The sequence below is a fragment of the Ambystoma mexicanum genome, chromosome 12, assembly GCF_040938575.1.
Source record: "Ambystoma mexicanum isolate Mex_15411 chromosome 12, UKY_AmexF1_1, whole genome shotgun sequence".
Classification (NCBI taxonomy): Eukaryota; Metazoa; Chordata; class Amphibia; order Caudata; family Ambystomatidae; genus Ambystoma; species Ambystoma mexicanum.
In genome coordinates this window covers 136,666,154-136,684,937 of record NC_090936.1, presented here as the reverse complement: position 1 = coordinate 136,684,937, position 18,784 = coordinate 136,666,154, and the positions used below count along the sequence as shown (strand labels likewise).

The 18,784-nt window shown below is 44.6% G+C and overlaps 1 protein-coding gene across 1 annotated transcript in view; it reads left to right on the top strand.

The window, feature by feature from the left end:
* The window catches only part of SMC1B (structural maintenance of chromosomes 1B), a 2,377,846-nt gene that overhangs the window by 2,003,362 nt on the left and 355,700 nt on the right, over positions 1-18,784 (top strand). Inside the window, exon 20 of the mRNA XM_069627687.1 lies at positions 13,823-13,979. Coding sequence (XP_069483788.1) covers positions 13,823-13,979 — 157 coding nt within the window. The remainder of the gene's footprint in view (positions 1-13,822; positions 13,980-18,784) is intronic.

Sequence of the window (18,784 nt, the reverse complement as noted above, 5' to 3'; positions counted from 1 at the left end):
ACTCTTCCTCTTCCATTCTCCTTGACCTCTCAGCCGCCTTTGACACAGTTGATCATCCCTTACTTCTAGACACTCTTTCCTCCTTTGGTCTCAAAGGCTCTGTCGTCAACTGGTTCTCCTGCTACTTACCTAATCGCTCCGTTGCCGTCTCCTGGGGCGGCCGCATCTCCCCTACCCACTCCCTCGACTTTGGCGTTCCCCAAGGCACTGTGCTTGGCCCTTTTCTCTTCTCGCTATACACCTCCTTCCTAGCTCCATCATCTCTTCCTTTGGTATCTCTCACTACTTCTACGCCACCCAACCTTCTCTTCCTTCTCTCCCGACATCCACCTTAAACTCTCTTCCTGTCTCACTGCTATCAAATCCTGGATGTCCTCCCACTTTCTCACCCTAAATGCAGACAAAACCTAAGTTTTATTCCTTCCTGCCAACACACTCCTCCCCCCTCCTCCTTCCATTCTCTTTCCCCCCGCACAACTCCTCTTCTCTGCCTCTACCTGCAATCTTGGCCTCCACTTTGACTCAAACCTCTGCTTTGCGCAGCATATCTCTCACCTCCCGAACTTGTCGGTTCCATCTCTATAACATTCGCAAAATCTTCCCTCACCTTTCATACCAGCAAACTCTCTAATATCTTCCCTACTCTTCTCGTCTCTTCTACTGTTCAGCTCTCCTCTTTGGCCTCCCTGCCTCACATCTAGCCCCCCTTAAATCACTCTAGCACTCTGCCATCCGTACTCTCTGTCTCCTCTATCCACATGACTCCATCTCCTCTTCACTCTCCTCACTTGGCTGGCTCTCTTTTCACTCCCAACTCAAATTCAACTTCCTCTGTCTTGTCTTCAAATCTCGTGACGTTCTTGCCCCTCCCTACCTTTCCTCCATCCTTTCATTATACTGTCCCTCTCGCCCGCTTCGTTCTGCTAATCACGTCCTACTTACTGTTCCACTGGCACCATGTGCCCCTTCCCGCTTCCGCTCTTTCCAGCTCCTTGCCCCACTCCACTGGAATTCTCTCCCTCTCCGCTCCATCTCCACATATTCATCTTTCTGCTCTTCCCTGAAATCCCATTTACTTCAATCTCCCTCCTGACAGTTCTCTACAATTTCCCTCCTCTGCTCTACCCTACTCAGGCTCCCCAATGATCTCGGCAAATTGTTCTGCATATTGTTCTTGGTTATTTGACTCATGACCTGTTTTCTATTGCCTCTTATGTATTCCTGTTGTTTCATGTAAAGCGCTTTGGCTTAAAGCGCTATATAAAATTCAATAAATACAAATACAAACCATAATTCCTGCCTAAGGTGGTAGTCTGTGACTTACATTTGTCGCAGGAAATAACACTACCAACCTTTTATCCTCCCCCTCTTGCAGGTAAGGAGGAAGAAAGGCTTCATAGATTAGATCCAAAAGGGCTCTAAGCTTTTATATTGCAATACTTGCTAAATTTCGACAAGATGATCAACTCTTCATTGGGTATATCGTCCATAAATTGAGCCTGGCAGTAACTAAACAGAGAATATCCAGATGGATAATTTTAGCAATTGGAGAATGTTAGACTGGTGGGTAAAGAACCACCAGATAGGGTAAGAGCTTATTCCACTAGGGGCATGGCAACCTCTGCGCCTCTGCAAAGGGGAGTCCCTGTGAAAGATATCTGTGCAGTTGCTACCTGGTCGTCTATGCATACATTTGTAAAGCATTACAGTTTAGACTGAACCTCGTCTCAGGGAGGTCTTTTTGCAAAGGCCGTTCTTCATACAGTCCATGACTAAATTAATTTGTACTCCCTCCTCCAAAAATGTAAACACTGCTTTGGGAGTCTATCAAAGATGAGGAATATGTGGGAGGACACAATCCATTCGAAGAACAAGTTACTTACCCCTGGTAACGTTCTTTCGATCGGATGTTCCTCCCATGTATTCATCATCGCCCCTCCCAACCTACCCCGCCGTACAATGTACGTGTTTTGCACTCTGCGCTTTCTGAGAGCTTGTGGTCTTGGGGTACGCCTGGTCAATCCCTTGATTGATGGGAACAAAAAAACAGAACTGAAGCCAACGGGCGTGGCTCGAGCTATTTGTTCTGCTGGTGATGTCGACACCTGACGGCAGCCCGCAAGGGCCATCGACATCACAAGATCGAGCACGGCGTCCTCTGGTGTGGATTTTTTTTTTCCCAAGCAGCAAAGCTAAAGATACAAATATCAAAGATGAGGAATACATGGGAGGAACATCCAGTCGAAAGAACGTTACCAGGGCTAAGTAACTTGTTCTTTTCTGCCACTGGCTGGATATCCCAGAAGGGTTTCCGTAGGTTCGGAAGGTTCAGTCCCCCTTCGCATACTGAATTTCTTTGCGTTTAAAGTGCTATCCTAAGGTCAGTTGCCCCCAGAGCATTTGTCTCAACCCCCTATCCACTTTATCGTATTCCTCTGTAGGTATTTCATATTGTGAGGCCAGTAAGAGATAAAGAAACCTTGGGAATGGTGGTCTTTCAAATAAAATGCCCCCTTCCCCAGGAGGGACAGTGGAAGATCCGCCCACCGTCTGAAGGAAGTCAGCCACCAGTGGATCCAAGTTAAACGAAAGAACTCCTCATGGGACCCCGTGATCATGACTCACAGCTACCTGAATGGTGGTATAGTAGGTTTATGCTCCACCCAAAGTGTGACCTTCCTGTACCCATAAGAAAAAAATGGAAACAGACTTACCCCAATTGACCGGCAGATCACTAAAGTTGGCATCTATTTGGAGCAGTTCACCCACCCTAGGTACCTTTCGCTCGGGGTTGCAGACATATAGCAGCACATCGTCGGCAAAAAGAGAGATTATGTCCACATGTCCTTCCGGTCCTCCTATACCCCTGAACACATTATCGCTTCTTACAGCTTCTACCAAAGGTTCAATTAACAATGTAAATAACCTGTCTCATACCCCTCTGCAGGGCAAAGGGAGCCGAGTCGTCTGTCCACCCTAACCTGTGCCTTCATACAACAGTTTTATCCGGTCAATAAACGACAGCCAAAGCCCATCCTTCCAATATTCCTTTTCTTGACGATTAGTTGGTGAGAGTACCTTCCACTCAGGAAGCGTTAGCCTCTGCCCTAATGCTTGTGGACACCTTCAACCTCAGATTTTCCACCAATTTCAAGAAATCACCTCTGATCCCAACCCAGAGGGTAATATTTCTGGGGTTCTGATGGGACTCCAATTCTGCAAAGATTTGTACACCCACCCCATCACATTTTAAACATAAGACTTGCGGTGGCACATTTTTGTAGTAAACTGGCCTCCTCTGCCCTATTTGTTCCTGGGACCTCGGGACTTGTGGGGATGTCTGATTTGTGTGTTTTGCAGGCTCGTCTTAAGAGGAGATGCATATGGATACACTTAGAAGACTCTTGGAACCAGTCTGCTGGGAAGCAATCCGATCAAATTCAGATTCCCGGCTCGCTATAGCAGTATCTGGTGGTGTGGTCCGAACATTGAATCCTGACATAAGGGGCCTCCAGGTTCCTCCCCATGCAGAGTGTATCACTATGGACTTGTCTCTCCTGATAAGGGGTTGACCTTGAAGGGCCTGAAGATTAATGGCCTATGGTCCTATCAACAGAGAACCTGCCACAAAAATGTCCTGGAGTTAAAAGTAATCTTCAATAGCTTGCAGGCCTTTCTACCTCTTCTCCAGGAGAAGTCATTTCTGATACAGACATAGTTACCCCTCCATGTTCTACATAAACAAGCATGGGCGCACCAAAATTCGTACTCTGTGTCACATGGCTTTGTCCATCAGGTAGTGGGCTCTTGCACACACAATGTTCCTCATAGTTATCCATCTTGTGTTGGCCTCATCACGTTAGCCGAACATTTGAGTAGGCTGAATCATTCAAGCCACGAGTGATAAATCGAGCATTCCATGCGCTGTCCCATCTGTTTGCTCTGGAGACAGATGACCTCTTCATGGCCCCTCAAAATCGTAAGTGTCCTCTATTTGCCTCATTAGGCGGCATTGGTGAGAATTCTTTGGGCAATGCGTTTCTGATATAATGGGACTTCATATCCCTTTCTGCTTTTCCCCACGATTCCTTCCTTGCACAGCGTCCTTGCAAACTTTGCGAAGACTAGGGGTCCGATTCTCATCTTGGCGCAGCGAGTGTGCTAAATAGCACGACTCACTGCACCATTTCTTGACGCCCAGGCACCACTGCTATTCTCATGTGGGCCGGGGCGTCTTCGCAAAGCACAACAGTGCTTTCGCTGTAATCCGCCTGTTTCTAATGGAAACAGGCGGATTGCAGAATCTCGGCAGCATTTTCGTTAAATAATGAGGGAATCGTTATTTAACGAAAATGCTGCCGAGAACACAGTTCCTATACACCAAAGCGAGCAGCTTCATTTTTCAAAGCGAAAAGCTTCATTTTCGCCTTGGTGTAAATGAAAGTGTTCATATACACCCGTTTGTTGTATATTAACACTTTCATGTACACCAAAGCAAGCAGCTTCAACGTTGCAGCAACATTGAAGCTACTTGCTTTGGTGTACATGAAAGTGTCCATATACAACACAGGTGTATGGACACTTCCATTTATACCAAACAAGGCTTCTTGTGGCACTCCTCCAGTTTAACGGCACCAAAAGGGTAGCGTAAATGTGCGCTAGTTTAGTGCACATATTAAACTGGAGGAGTGCCACAAGAATAGGCTTCCAAAAAGCCAGTTTACGAATGTGGCGGTTGCTAGGTTGGTTTCCAACCCATCCTAGCAAACGCCACATGTATTCCGAAAGTGGCGCATTCCTTCCGACTTCGGAAGAATGCGCCAACTTCAGAATAGGTCTTAAGTACCGAAAAGGTCATTAAGCCTTTTAACGTCCTTTTCGGTATTTAACACCTACATGAGAATCGGGCCCTCAGAATTCCATCCTGATTCCATTAAGTCCCTCTATGGCCAGCCTGATTCTGGTTCTCCAATCTCATGAGGGTTTGCATAGAGGGGCTCATTCCCCTTCCTGATTGCCACAATCTCCTTCAGCAGCAGGCTGAAGTTCTCATCCCTTCCCTCGATTAAAGAATTTAGCTGCTTGGTTCCTGAATAGCTGACCCTAGACCTTCTGGGCTTATTCGCTAATAACATGAATATCAATCATTCAGGCTGCATGAAAGGAATCCACCGGTTCCAATACAGAACCAAATGGGTCTAATTCTGCCAATGGTCATTGGCCAACCTCAACAGTCATCCGACTTGTAATTTTAATGTTGTCCTTTGTTTCTCAATTGGCATCCTCGCGCATCTTGGTGGAATCTTGACACTCATACTTGACAGCGATTGGCACCTACTGCAATACACAATCTCTTTTCATTCTTGAACCCAGTGTTATGGAGCTGATGAGACTTACCCCCTGTTAAAACCTTCCCACCTATGAGATTTTATATTGTCTTAGTTGCTCTGCACCTTTGAATGATTGCCTTCCACCAAATGTAAAACTTGTAAGGCGGCCCTCTTTGTGGCTCTTACATCAGCTTGGAGATTCAGCAGAATACAGACCTTTTCAGCTGCTGAGCCCTATACCTACGCAGTTTTTCACCAAGATATTTGTTTTGAAAACCCATTCAGCTTTTCTCCCGAAGGTGGTCTCCACATTAACAAGAAGGTGGTTGGGCCCACCTTTTCTCCAAATCCGCAATTCCCTGCCGATATGGTCCCTCATTCTCTTGATATCAGGGCAACTCTTATGTTTTTCAGACACAGTATGAAACAGATTAGGAAATATGACACCTCATTTGTTACCGTTGGCGGTCACAACCCAGGCACTCGGGCATCCAAGGCTTTTTTCAGGTATTAATCCTTGCTATGTCTTACAAAAACGTTCTCCAGTAGGTCTTCACCCTTGTGCTATTGGAGCTAAAGCCAATGAAGTCGCTTTTCAGTTTAACGTTCCATGGGACATGATCAGCACGGCTGCCACGTGGCCCGCACTTTCAGTATTCAGTAAACACTACTGTTTACATACCCGTTCCAGAGCTGATGCTAGCTTCAGAAACACAGTCCTTCAGAACGTCTTTGCAAATCACTAATGAAGCTCGTTCCTCCTGAAGTTTCCATGCTATGAAATCTCCCATCAGTATAAAACCAAGAGGATGGGACATTGAAGTAAGAAACAGCTACTCAACATAGTGACTGCTGCACTTATAGTCCATATTCCCTTTTACTTCCTACGTCCCCCATAAATCAGTTTGATAGTTCTAGCCGAAGAGTGGACAGAGGACTGACGGGCGAGGCTGGCGGGCTGAGTCATCTTGGATGAGCATGCCCTTGCATGCTTCCAATTTAAAGGGTATTTTTGCTTTCTGGTGAAAAAAAGGCTCCCGTCCCTATGGGATGGACTCACATCAAAATGGAGCAAAGGAGACTATGCACTAGGAGAACAGTAGTCACTACAGTGAGTAACTGTTTCTTTACCAGTGTACTCTGGTGCAAACCATCTATTATACAGTCCAAAGAGGATTGGTAAAGGAAATTAAATGTATTAGTGTTGATGATCGACCTATAACAGAAATTATAGATAAACCATATATTAGAAACAATTATTGCTACTCCTGGAACAATGTCGAACACACAGTTTCTGAAATGAAAATATTGAGAGGCATATGTACAGTAAATGCTTAACACAATGATTTTACACTACACTTGTTAATAAACTTTGGCCAATGTCATATGTCAAAACTCGCATTACAAAAGAATAGCTAGTTAATGCAGACTGGACAGTGGCAGATACTTTTGTAGTTGAAAACATTTCAAATAAAAATATTGCTGCGTACATGCATTCCTATTCCTCTGCAAATACATGCTGCAGCGATACGATGTATATCATTTTAAAGCCACTTCCTCTGATTGATGTAGGGGATGACCGAGTATGTTTTGATTTCGCCAAGATTGAGAAAGTGAGTAGGTAAAGCAAAATTTTTAGTTTCAAACAATGAACAAACAATGAGACATGCGTGTGATTAATAAAGGTTAAACTGAGAATGACTTTGCTGATATATATTTCTGCAATTTCATGGCAACGCATGATGCGTAAATTGTGCTGATTGTAAATGCGTCACCAGGAGGGGTGTATGCTCTGGTTTGTTTTGCCAGAGCCTTCAAACTTTGCTCTGTCGTCTAACTTTATGTTGTCACAAGATGGTGTGGCAAATCATAGGAATTTGTCGGTTTGCCGCAAGGGGGAGCCCATTTCGCAAGACCCTCCCATGGGGTCTGGGCAAGTGGGACCTCACTGGGAGAGAGTCCGCCTCGGGGGACAAGGACTCGCGTTCCAGTGAGGAACTCCCTAAGCCATTTCGCATAGAAGCATATATGGAACTGTCAGATTTGAAGAACACTATAGAAGCCAGGGATTTAGCGGGAGACACAACTAAAATGTACCTTTGCAAACAAGAGAGAGGATCAGTCTCTTTAATAAGAGACCTCTGTAAACTGTAACGAGTACACTGAAGGGAGAGAAACACATGCAGAGGAGAGAAGTCGAGCGAGAGAGAGCGTAAACGGGGGAAGACCCCTTACAGTGTGACACCTGTGAGAGGTGGAGCTGAGGAGAGCTGCAGAGCTTGCGACTTTCAGAAGTGGCTTGAGACCGAAACACCAGAGGCCCAATGTTTACATGCAGTTAGAAGCCAGGGAGAAGAAAATCCAACTCCTGGTGGTGGCGTGACCATGACCCTTTCCGGGTGGGCAAAGCACCCATCCAACAACGCTGAAACCACAACACGGGTGAACAGTGAGATGTCTGCTTATCCTTAACCATTCCTTATCCTGGGGAAAGAGAGGTCCGGGAGCAGGACATCGGCAGAGTCGAGAAGACACAGAAGCAAAGCATACCAAGAGAAGCCGAGCCAGTACAAGCCCCAGTGAGGTTCCCCTGCAGAATCAAAGGTAATGGGGAGAACGGGAGAACCGGGAGGCTGTCAGCAAATTGTTATGAAGCAAGAGAAACTCGTCCCAGAAGAATTGACGAGACATTGAGTTTATAGTCGATAAAGTGGAACTATATTAATGTGGAAAGAGATATCTGCCACCAGGGTACACATATCCTGGAAAGAGGGCCAAGTAACCTATAATTCGAGAAGTAAAGAGTGGGGAATATCAGAGAGAGCATTTTGTAAATTGGAAGAAAAGCTAAGGGCACCACTTAACGAAAGAGATACTCTGAGTAAACCACACGAGAAGAGGGTGAACCCTTAGAGCCCAGAAGGCATTTCACAGCTTAGAAGGTATATGGTATTGAACTCAAAAGGGTATAGCTTTACGCGCAAGAGGTGTATTTTATCTTGAAGCTCGTGCAGACCCCAGGTGCAAATTACTGAGGCTGGCAGGGGATAATTATGAGGCTGAGAAACACTGTCGTGCCTCAACTTTAAAGAGCTAAATGAGTCCCTGTTCAAGGAGATTGATTGGTTTTATGAGAATAGGTTGCATTTGCCCTATATCCACCAGAAAAAATAATTCGAGGAAAAATTGAACAGATGGGATTGGAGTATGAACGCTTTCCATCTGGCCAAGCTGAGTGGATATGAGGCAGTATCCCATGTAGTGCATGAATATCAAAAGCCCCAGCCTTACTTGCTTTTGTGCCCGGCACCAGAGATGAGGCATTTCCTATTAAGGCTTCGAACTAACCAGCTACCGGTTCTTGCGATCATTGGGGCCCGCGTGAAGGTGCCGATTGAGGCTAGACATTGCCCGATATGCCAGGCCTTAGGAGTACTGGAAACTACTAGACATTTCTAAACCATTTGCCCAAAACTGAGACCAACATATATGTGTGCATTTGGGAAATGGGTTCATAATTATGAGGCCATAACCGAGGAAGCCTTTTGGGATAGCTGCCTTAAAGGAATGGTTCGCCCCAAACATTGTATTGCAAAAAAAGATGGGCAATAATAAAAGAAATAGATTGGCACATTTTTTTTTTTAAGTCCCTATGTAACATTTTGAGCAAATTAAGCTCGAAATTTACAAAAGGAAGCACATGGGGGCATCCATTTTGTGAAATCGATGCCCGCCTGTGCTTGCTTTTGCGGCACTAATGAAGGAAAAGCCAGCCAGCTGTAGTAAACAAAAGCTACCACTGGATGGCTTTTCCTTCATTGGTGCTGGGACTCGGAGGACGCAGACCGGAGACTACAGGCAGAAAAGCTGCAGCTGCATCTCGGTAAGTGCTATTTATTTAAAAAAAAAAATAAGCACAAGCTGCGTTTTTTTTTTCTAAGTTTTCCGGGCTGAAGGAGCCCGGAAAACTTAGAAATAAAACTGCAGCTTTAAAAACATTGAATTTAGGTTTGCGGTAGCTTTTGAAGCTACCGCAAACATAAATACAACGTTATTGTGTTTGAAAACACTGCGGTTTTTCTTTCTAAGTTTCTCAGGCTCCTCCGCGGAATGGATGCCCCCATGTGCTTCTTTTTGTAAATTTTGAGCTTAATTTGCTCAAAACTTTACATTGGCACTTTTTTTTAAGTCCCTATCAATTTTTTTTATTGCCATCTTTTTTTGCAATTAAATTTTTTGAGCGAACCATTCCTTTAACTCAGAGTCTTTGGGTCTCCAACTTGCTCTTTTTAGGGTCTGGTCTTATGTTAAAACCCTATTTCGGGACGAATTATGATCATGATACGTTGGTTCATTCCACATTAATTTAGCTTTGGTGTATTGCTTAATTGTCTAATGGCATTGTATTGTACTATGATGTACTACTGGACTTTTGGAGGTATTACTTGATTCTATGACTGCTATTTATGTTTTGTACGTTTTGTATGGACGATGAGATATATATGATGTGTAAAATCCTAAATTTAGGATTAAATCACAAAAAAGTATTATTATTAAAAGGGTATAACGCCCTGAACCAGAGAAGAATAAAGACACCAAAAATTGGAGAACTATCCTAAAAGGGAGAGAAGACCCAAAAACATTGGGAAAGAGTGGGAAGAACTGATACAGGAAGTGACAAGAGACTATTTAAGAATTGCCTACTAAAAAGGATTTGTGAAGTTACCTTGCCATAACACCATCGGGAGAAGGGAGACATTCTCCTGATCTTATTTAAGTTGGTTAGAATAGTGGTAGAGTCAGTAAGTACTTGTTTTGGGACAGCGGACTGATTCATTTGACACTTTCGGACGACTGACAAGCACCATATTTATTTACATAGGCAGGGAACACCCACAAAGCAATAGGGAAAAATAGGCCTTATCTTTATTATATTAATAAACACTAGTAGAATGTCCTCACAGTGTCTGCGTCCTCCTTCTGACCCGCCACAGTGGCCGTGGTCGGAAAGGGTGGGTCGAAGTGATAAAAGCATTAAAATGTACGTGATGCTCTGTAGGATACACATGATTCGTAGGAAACACACTTGATAACATTGATTTGAGGTGCTAAGCGGGTGTACTGATTCAGCAAGAAAATGTAAGGTCGGAGGACACCATTTCTTTAATAATGTTAGAGACTTTGTTTAAGACACTAGGCCCTGACTTAAAGGGCCCACTGATTCCATCCCCCTTTTTCCATACTGAATAAGGTTGGCACCATGCTTCTTAAAGTGTCCGGTAATGCTAAAAGTCGCATGTGACAAACCCCTGACCTAGTTGTGATAGGATTGGCCAAGGGAATCGTCCCACAACGACGCCCAGGTCCTGTATCACAGAGTGGGTAGCGGTACCTTGCTCTCCATAGGTCACTCCATGGTCAGCCACGTTCATCCCTCAAAGGTCATGCAGAAGACATCATCGCAGATTAAAGCAAGTGAGGAAAATGGAGCTGATCATGTTATACCTGAAACACCTTTGAAAGTATTGTAAACTAAAAGAAGTTAACCTATTATGCTGAGTTTCGTACTTATCCAGTAAATGTACACATCCCCGTTGGAATTATTTCATAAGAATATCAGCCTTGCTGAGAATTGAGCGAAACTTCAGACTTCCCAATAGTGTGCTTTTAACCTGTTCAAAAAGCTAAAAATGACATAGTATCTCTCTCCATTCAACCCTTGCTCTTGCTGCTGAGACTACCAATACATGTCAGCAGTGTTAGGGAGAATTCTCCTAAATAGCTGATTTCCCTTACCTAAAGAGTCCCTCAGCAGCTTTGCTGGATTTCTAGGGTTTATTTTTTTCACCTGTTAAGAGTGTGAACCCTTTTCCCACTCTTACATGTGTTTTGCTGTGTGCGTTTTCACTTTTTGTGTGATATTGGGCACTGGAGCCTCACCTACTCCATGGCCTCACATTTTTCATGTGTGTTACACAGCATCTTCAGTGCAGTGACACAGGGTTGTCTTTGAGACTTCCCCCTGACTCCATTTTCTGGGGCTGACTACTGTTCCCCAGAAAAGGTAAAGTTGCCATTAACTTTATTTTAGTCACTTTAAACCACAGACCCAATACACCCCATCTTACATGGAGTATTGGAAAGGGTTAATTCTTATCCCTTTTTGTCTTTGTCTCTTGGAGCATTGTTTTGCTCCCTTTACACTAAGACTTGGCTGGTGGCAGTGGTAACTACCCTATTTTTCATAATGCGGTTAATTTTTATAAACGTGGTATTGTTTTAGGCTATTATATTAGCCTCAAACATAAACACGCTTGACCATATATATTTTATTACGGTTCCGACTGGGTTTATTCACCATTTCTTTTTGTAAATGTCTTTCTCGTGTTTTAGACAGCGCGCCAAACCAGGTTTGGTCCCTTTTGTGCTCCGTCTTTTCGCGAGCTTCTACACAGAAGCCCTCCTTAAGGCGCCTGAAAGTCTGGGTAGGCAGGATGTGAGGGAGGGGTTTTAGGACCCCTGACATGGGTTCCCTTGGTAACCCAAGTCGCACTCCTGTTTGATTGGCTGGGTGACGGGCCTTGCCAGGACAGCCACCCTGCTGTGTGATTTACAGCCAGGCTGTATGAATGGGAGAAAACTGCATAAATTGCAGGTCTCTGGGACTGGAAAGGGAGAGTCGCCACTGGAACGAAAGAACCAACGAGGAGCTGCTGGAAGAGGGCCCCTACCACGACTGAACCGCCCGGTGAAGCCCTGCTGCAGGTCCGAATCTTCAGAATCCGACGACAGAGAAGATCCTCTAGGAAACTTCTTCCTTTGAGCTGGTGGGACCAACTAGTTTGCCCAAACTGCAAGCCAGGACCCCTCCTATGGTCGAATTTGCTGTACAGAGCTACAGTGGGCCGGATAGCCAGGAAGGTCGGACCCTGCTATTTTAAGCAGCACACCTTTTACTCGTTGCTTTGCTCTGCTGCTGGTTTCTTCCCTGGCTAGTGCAAGACCCTCCAGTCTTCCTACTTCTTGTCAGTCCGACAGTCGCTTCAGGAACCGTGAGCCTGCAGGAACTACCAGGAACGTCCGCCTCAGCTACAGCTTCTTCTCCGTTTTAAGGTACTGTGCAAATTCGGTTGTTATTTCGTTCAGCCGTGGTGACAGTGTTTGAAATCTTTCTCCAAACCGAGGGCTTGTCCTTCTCTTCTCTTTGAACTAACTTTTCTGCCAACCAACCTCGTCCGGAATCCGTAGCACAAACTATACCGCGAACTACCCTGAACTGTATGATCTTGAACAAAAGACTTTTGACCCATTGACTTTGGCCCTAAGCCTTTTCTGCCTGAATCTAGCACTGTAGTTCTTTTTGCTCAATTGCCCTGAGTACTTACCTGTTGGTGTAGTTTAATTTCTATTAACTTTTCCCCTCCCTTTGAAATTGCTGGAGTGCCATTTTGCTCCCACTTCATTTTGTGAGCTTAACTTGTCTGGAATTTAAGGGAAGTGGTGTGGTGTATTAACAGTGTGATTTTTAAACTGCTTATAATAGTGTAATGTAATAAAAATGAATAGTGAAATAAATGTATATTCATTTACTTGAAAACCTTGAGTCAGTGTTTGCCTGAATCGTAGTAATTGCTGTCCTTTGTGTAACTATCTGATACTGCACACTTACTCTTGAGATAAGTCTGGCTGCTCAGCTATCGCTACCACTTTAACTGTGTAGTACAGGCTTGTACCAAAGGTGAATTTGTACTGTCACTTGTTGTCTTAATTGTGTGTGGTGTTCCCAAAGGGTACTGCATATAATTCTGCCTACCAAGTAGGGCAGCAGATAGGCTGTCTACTGGCCAGTTTAACTCCCTAAAAACCGACAAAAACTCTCAACAAAATAGAATGGGGACTACAAATATTCCAAATCGGAAACAGTGGACACATAAGAGCCTGCACCTTCCCTTCCTCTGCCTATGTGATTTCTTGCAATCTATACTTGTTTCAAGTCGGTTGGCAGTTCTAACATTCCTTTGACTGCAATTCTCTGGAACCATGTTGAATACAAAAAAATATATTAACGAGCTATTAAGGAGAGCGGTCAGCCTCAGCTAAGAACATATTTCAAACTATTAATTGTTGCACAATATGCAAATACAAGGCCCTATGAGCAATGTGTTCTTGCATTCAGTTTGTCCCTACAATCTCCCAGATAAGTAGACCTGATTTGTTTGCAGCATTCACTGGTGTAATAGATCCACTTGATATTCATGAGCTGCACAAGCCCCTCTCAAAATGGATGTTAAGAGAAAATGCATTAATCACATGGATTTTTATTTGATTGACAACGTCCTCGGATAAAGATTTTAGTAAGGATGGTTGCAAGTTTAATAGTGTGCATAAATGAGTTCAAATAGAAAGCTGGTGACATTGCTTCAGGAACTGACAACTACATTAAAATGTAAAATAAAATGATGCACATTTAATTTTTTTGGACATTTTTACAGGCCATGGATTCTGAGAAAGAGATAAAGGCCCAACTTTCAAAACTGCAAGAACAAACCATATCAAAAGAAAATATTTTTATGAAAACAGCAGCACCAAACCTAAGAGCCCTGGAAAATTTGCAGACTGTCCGAGACAAGTTTCAAGAATCAATAGATGGTAAATTTAAATATTTTCTTTTGCTTACATAAGAGGGCTATGTGTAGATGATGGATAATGCTCCTTATACTATATCTGTATTCTTTTAGTTTTGAAATGTTAATCACATTTTTTTTAAATATCACTTAATGCTTTTTAATTTTCTTTCGCTAGTTTGAGGATTTTAGATGGAAAATGTGCCCTTTTACTGGCTGAGCTCACAGATGTAGGTTGTGCTTTAGTTTATATAGTGTGGATTGCAAAGTTTCTTTGCTTTTACATTTGCCTTTTTATATTTCTTCTAGTATATCCGTAGTACCAACTTGAATAAGTCTAGCTTTGATTACGTTTGTAAGCAGCAGACTAAGTAGTGATGTGCTTTATGCATGAGACGTATGTTTTGGCAGGGCACTTTAATTTTCTTTTAAGTAAAAGAGAGCATGCAGGTCTTCTGGTTAGCCATCAATATATGCTACAGTTGCTGCTTAATCTCATAGGGAGAGCACTTTTCCAGATGCTTATACCATTTACACTATTAAACAGATCTTCAAGAAACTTTACCAAAAATAATATAGACTGACTGTTTTGAAAACGTTTATGGTGAGTTTCCATCAAAGGGGTGGATTAGCATCAAAGTTATAGGGATCCCAAAAACCTGAGTTGCCAATGCAATTTCTCATTTTGCTAAATTTGCTCTCACTAACTAGAACTCTGCACAGTGGTTATGCCCAGAGGGGTGGAATGTACCCAAAAGTCGGGGAAACAGGTCTATTTTTTATTTTGTTTTGCATGTCTAGCAAAAATAAAGTGATTTTCCTTTCCTATGGTTGTTCTTCCCACACATGGAAGGTAAGAGGTGGGCCCACACAGTTGACCTATACCCCTACCCACCCCTCAACCCCTGCCCCACAGCAAATAAGAGTTTTAGCAACTGGATCTACAAACTGCCCCTTGGGCTACCCGTAGCCCCACAAACTGGGCTTGCAGTCCAGTGGTGAATCAGGGGCTGCCAGCTGGTTGGATGGGCTTAAAACAATGTATGTAGCCCTTTGGGTGTCAGTTGTCCCGGATCAGCAGTGGCATCAATTAGCCACAGGGGGAGCTGCTCTCTAAGTTCAGTAAAAAAGGACTGGGGGATACATTGAATGGAACGTGTGCATTAGTAAAATGGAGGAGGGCAGAGATGAAAATCTAAAGGCAATGGTGAAAAACTGAAGAACGGAGAATGCTCCGAAATGCCAGTGGAGTTGACATAGTTAGGGGTCTGAGGAGATCGGAAGGTGACAAATCAATGCGGTCCGGGGAGTAATGAGCTTAGGCACATCCGTTAAGATGCAGGAAATCATTCAAGTGAGCTACAAGCCCTGGAGATCCAGAGCCAGAAGAAAGGGCAAAATGATTATGTCCAGAAGAACAAAGAGGGGACGAGGGGTGTTACAGTTGCCAGAAGATCTGTGATCAGTCCATTCATTTACTATGCTTGACGTCTGTAAAGCCTCTTGGACAGCTGAAGTCACTTTTATATTTTAGCTAGAGACTCGTCTGTGAGCTAGAGCACCTCCTGGTGAAGGGCAGGAGCCACTGCAGTAAATGGGTTGCAGCCCAACAAGTGCTGCAAGTTAAACAACATCGAACCCTAGTTACACGCTGAGCGGTCACTGCAGGCTCCTCCAAGACTATGAAGGTAGGCACCACAGAAAGAAGCAGTCGATAGTGGGTAGGTGAAGGCAGGTCCTGGGGGTCTGACAAGTGATGCTGCCGCCAAGCAGATACGTAGATGGGAACCCCTGAGCACCAGTGACAGGGCCCCTACTACATGCAGCAGATGCAGGCAAAGCAACAACGGTGGAAAGGCCATGTCTACAGGAGGAGGCGCCCAGGGCGCTTCACCCAGTTGTAACGCTCACCTGATATCCACGGGGACGCCACTCAGCCTGATTGGCCCACTCGCGATCTCAAACCCCTACCTTGGAATCTGTTCAACCGAGGATTGTGCCTGAAATAATGGAATTTCGGATTTAGCTTTACTGTCCCTTGTTGCTTGGCTCCCACCTCCCTTGAGGACCAAACCTTCACCTTAAGTCCTCTCCTCACCTTGTTTTCTTGAATTATGCACTCTCCGTCCTGCTTCTCGATGCAGGGGTGCGTGGTTGATGTGGGCTCCCTACAACCTAGTTGCTTCACTGGTGTGGGCCCTATGAGTCCGGACTTGCTGTAACTCCAGTCCGTTAAGGTAGGTTTGTTGTTTTTGATATACTGTCCTTATCTTTTTCTCTTGCCCCTAATAATGTCTCCTCTTCTTCCTTTAGGTGCTGGAAGAGGTCGTTCATGGTGTTGTGCTGCTTGGGGCCGGGCACGAGGCGGTGAGTGAAAGTGCGATGCGTGGAGCTATTCGCCTTTTCTTGTGCTGACCTATGTCTCTCTTTTCCCTTGCAGGCCGCTGCAATGTCCCAGAATGGCTGGTGGCTGAGAGATTACTAAGCGATGAGTAAAGCTCATTACGCCGCGCCTTCTTGTATTTTCATGTGCTAACCTGTGTTTTCTCTCCTTTGTAGGTCGATTTTATGTTCCGGAACGGATGTAGACCAGGAACGGCTCGAATCCAGGTAAGCGTGTGATTATTCTGGCTGTTTTCGGAATATGGGAACGCTTACTAATGCTTTTCTTTTCGTTCTTTCTTTTCTTCCCAGGATCCAGCGTTCCGCAATTGGAGGAGGCGCCGCCGACATGCTGTTCTCTGGACCAGAGGAGCGATGGATGGAAGCAGGATTCTACCCACAGGTAAGTGTTGTGCTGATGATGATCTTGTTCTTTCAGGTACATGGTTCCAGGAAGGCTTGTGAGAATCTCAGGAGACCGAGCTAAGCGCGGTGAGTGTCACGCTGCAGGCGCAGAGTAACGCGAAGCGTGTTGCTCTGCCCGGGCGTGGTTTATATAGCCTCCAGGTATCCCTAGGCCTAACCACACCCAAAACACTAGACCGCATAGCACATTTCATAGAACTGAGCTATGTGGGGGAATCCATATTGCACCAAAGTCCATTACCAAGTCCAGTTAGTCTTCCTCTGAACATGCATGAGCGTGGCGCCAAAGGCGCCAGGACTGACCCCAAGAGAGTCTCAGATGAGGTGGTAAGGCCTTTATGGCCATTATGGAGGGTCGTAGCCTGGCTCCAGTGCTTTGCCTATGAGGGTTAGGGATCATGACACCAGTAAGGCCATCATCAAGTTGCTGAGGTTGCCAAAGGTTAGATAAGGCAATATCCTTAACCAGTGGGGTTCCAGAGAGGAGAGACTGCCATCTTGCTGCACTTGTCTGTTCCAATAGGTGGAATGCAAATGGCATTTGGACAATGTCAGTCACATCGTGGGGCTGTGGAAGAGAACATGAAACCTTGGGGCGTTCAGGGGAAGCCAATAGCAGAGTGATATATACCTTGGCCTGGATACAGTATATGGTAGATCCACCAGAGTAAATGGCGGCTCCCCAAGACCCACCTACAGATTTCCTAAGGGCACTCGATTAGTGGAACGTCACCCTTTCAGAGCACACATGATATGTCACCTAGGAAGTAAACAGAGGCCTCCCACAACAGATCTTTTGTTCACCCTACTTCAGAAAGCTAAGGAAAACAGAGGGTCACCATGAGGATAACTGAAAGGAAATCTCATGCAGCCCAGTGAATTGACTGGATCGTGAAATAGCATCTGCGCGCTTAGGAGAGGGACATTCCATGAAGGATCGGAACTGATGACTTGGCTATATATCATAAAGAAATCACAGTTTGGGGATAATAAAAGACATAAGGTTTCAGGTTTTCATTTTTATATGGTAGATGATTGCTTCCATTGCTTGTGGTAGCTGTTGGGTGTAACTTTGTGAGAACTTTGAGGGAGACAGCTTGTTTGCCAGACCAGTCCTAGCAGGAAATTGAAGTCAGCCATGACTTCCACCTCAAGATCTTATTCCCAGTTTGGTTATTTGTATGTAGTGTGAGGAATCTGAGGGTGTCCGCACTTCTTTCCCCAAAACATCCTCCACCGAGGTGGCCAGGGAACGGCCTTCGCTATTGAATCCTGACCCTGGGGGTGGCTATGCGAGGGAGGATCAACTGGGTGGAAGAGACTTGGGTAGTGGGGATGAGGCACTCTTAGGTGTGTCTAATGTCACTGTGTATCTAATGTCCCCCAAGCCTTTATAGGCTATTGTCAGTCCCTTCCCTATTTTTCCTCTAAATCATTCCGTAATAGGCACCAGTTTTGTACTGGGACGAGGAAGGGACCAACTAGATAAATGCATCTTCTCCAGCACTGGATCACTCATAGATTCACATTCCGTGAATTTTCCCCGTCATCAGGCTGAGAATCCTCGGTTACTTTTTGATTCCCCTTGCCCTAGGTCAAGGAGAACCTACATTTTGTTGCCTAACAGCCTTGTTATGGATGCTTTTGGTCCCCACCACTAACTAGATATCCCTGTATTCGCTAACTAACCCTTCCTCCGGGAGTGCACTTGCCCTGGGGTAGCGCTGATGTATCGCTTGTCAAAGGAGGGTTGAATACAAAAGGGATCTTTCTCTGTCCTCGCTCACTACTTTCCTACTGTTAAAAGTTTGCACACTTCATCTCGGTCGATCAATCATTTTATTCTCCTTGCCTTGAATTTGTGTGTTTTATCTCTCATCTAACCTTGATTCAATGATCCTGGAAGTACTAATAGATTTTGACAGCTCTAATTTCTTTTAGGCTGTCCGTATTCTAAAAGATTGATGCTCTTTCTCAACCGCGTCCATCACTCTATTCTTATGGATCACAGGGTTCAGGTCA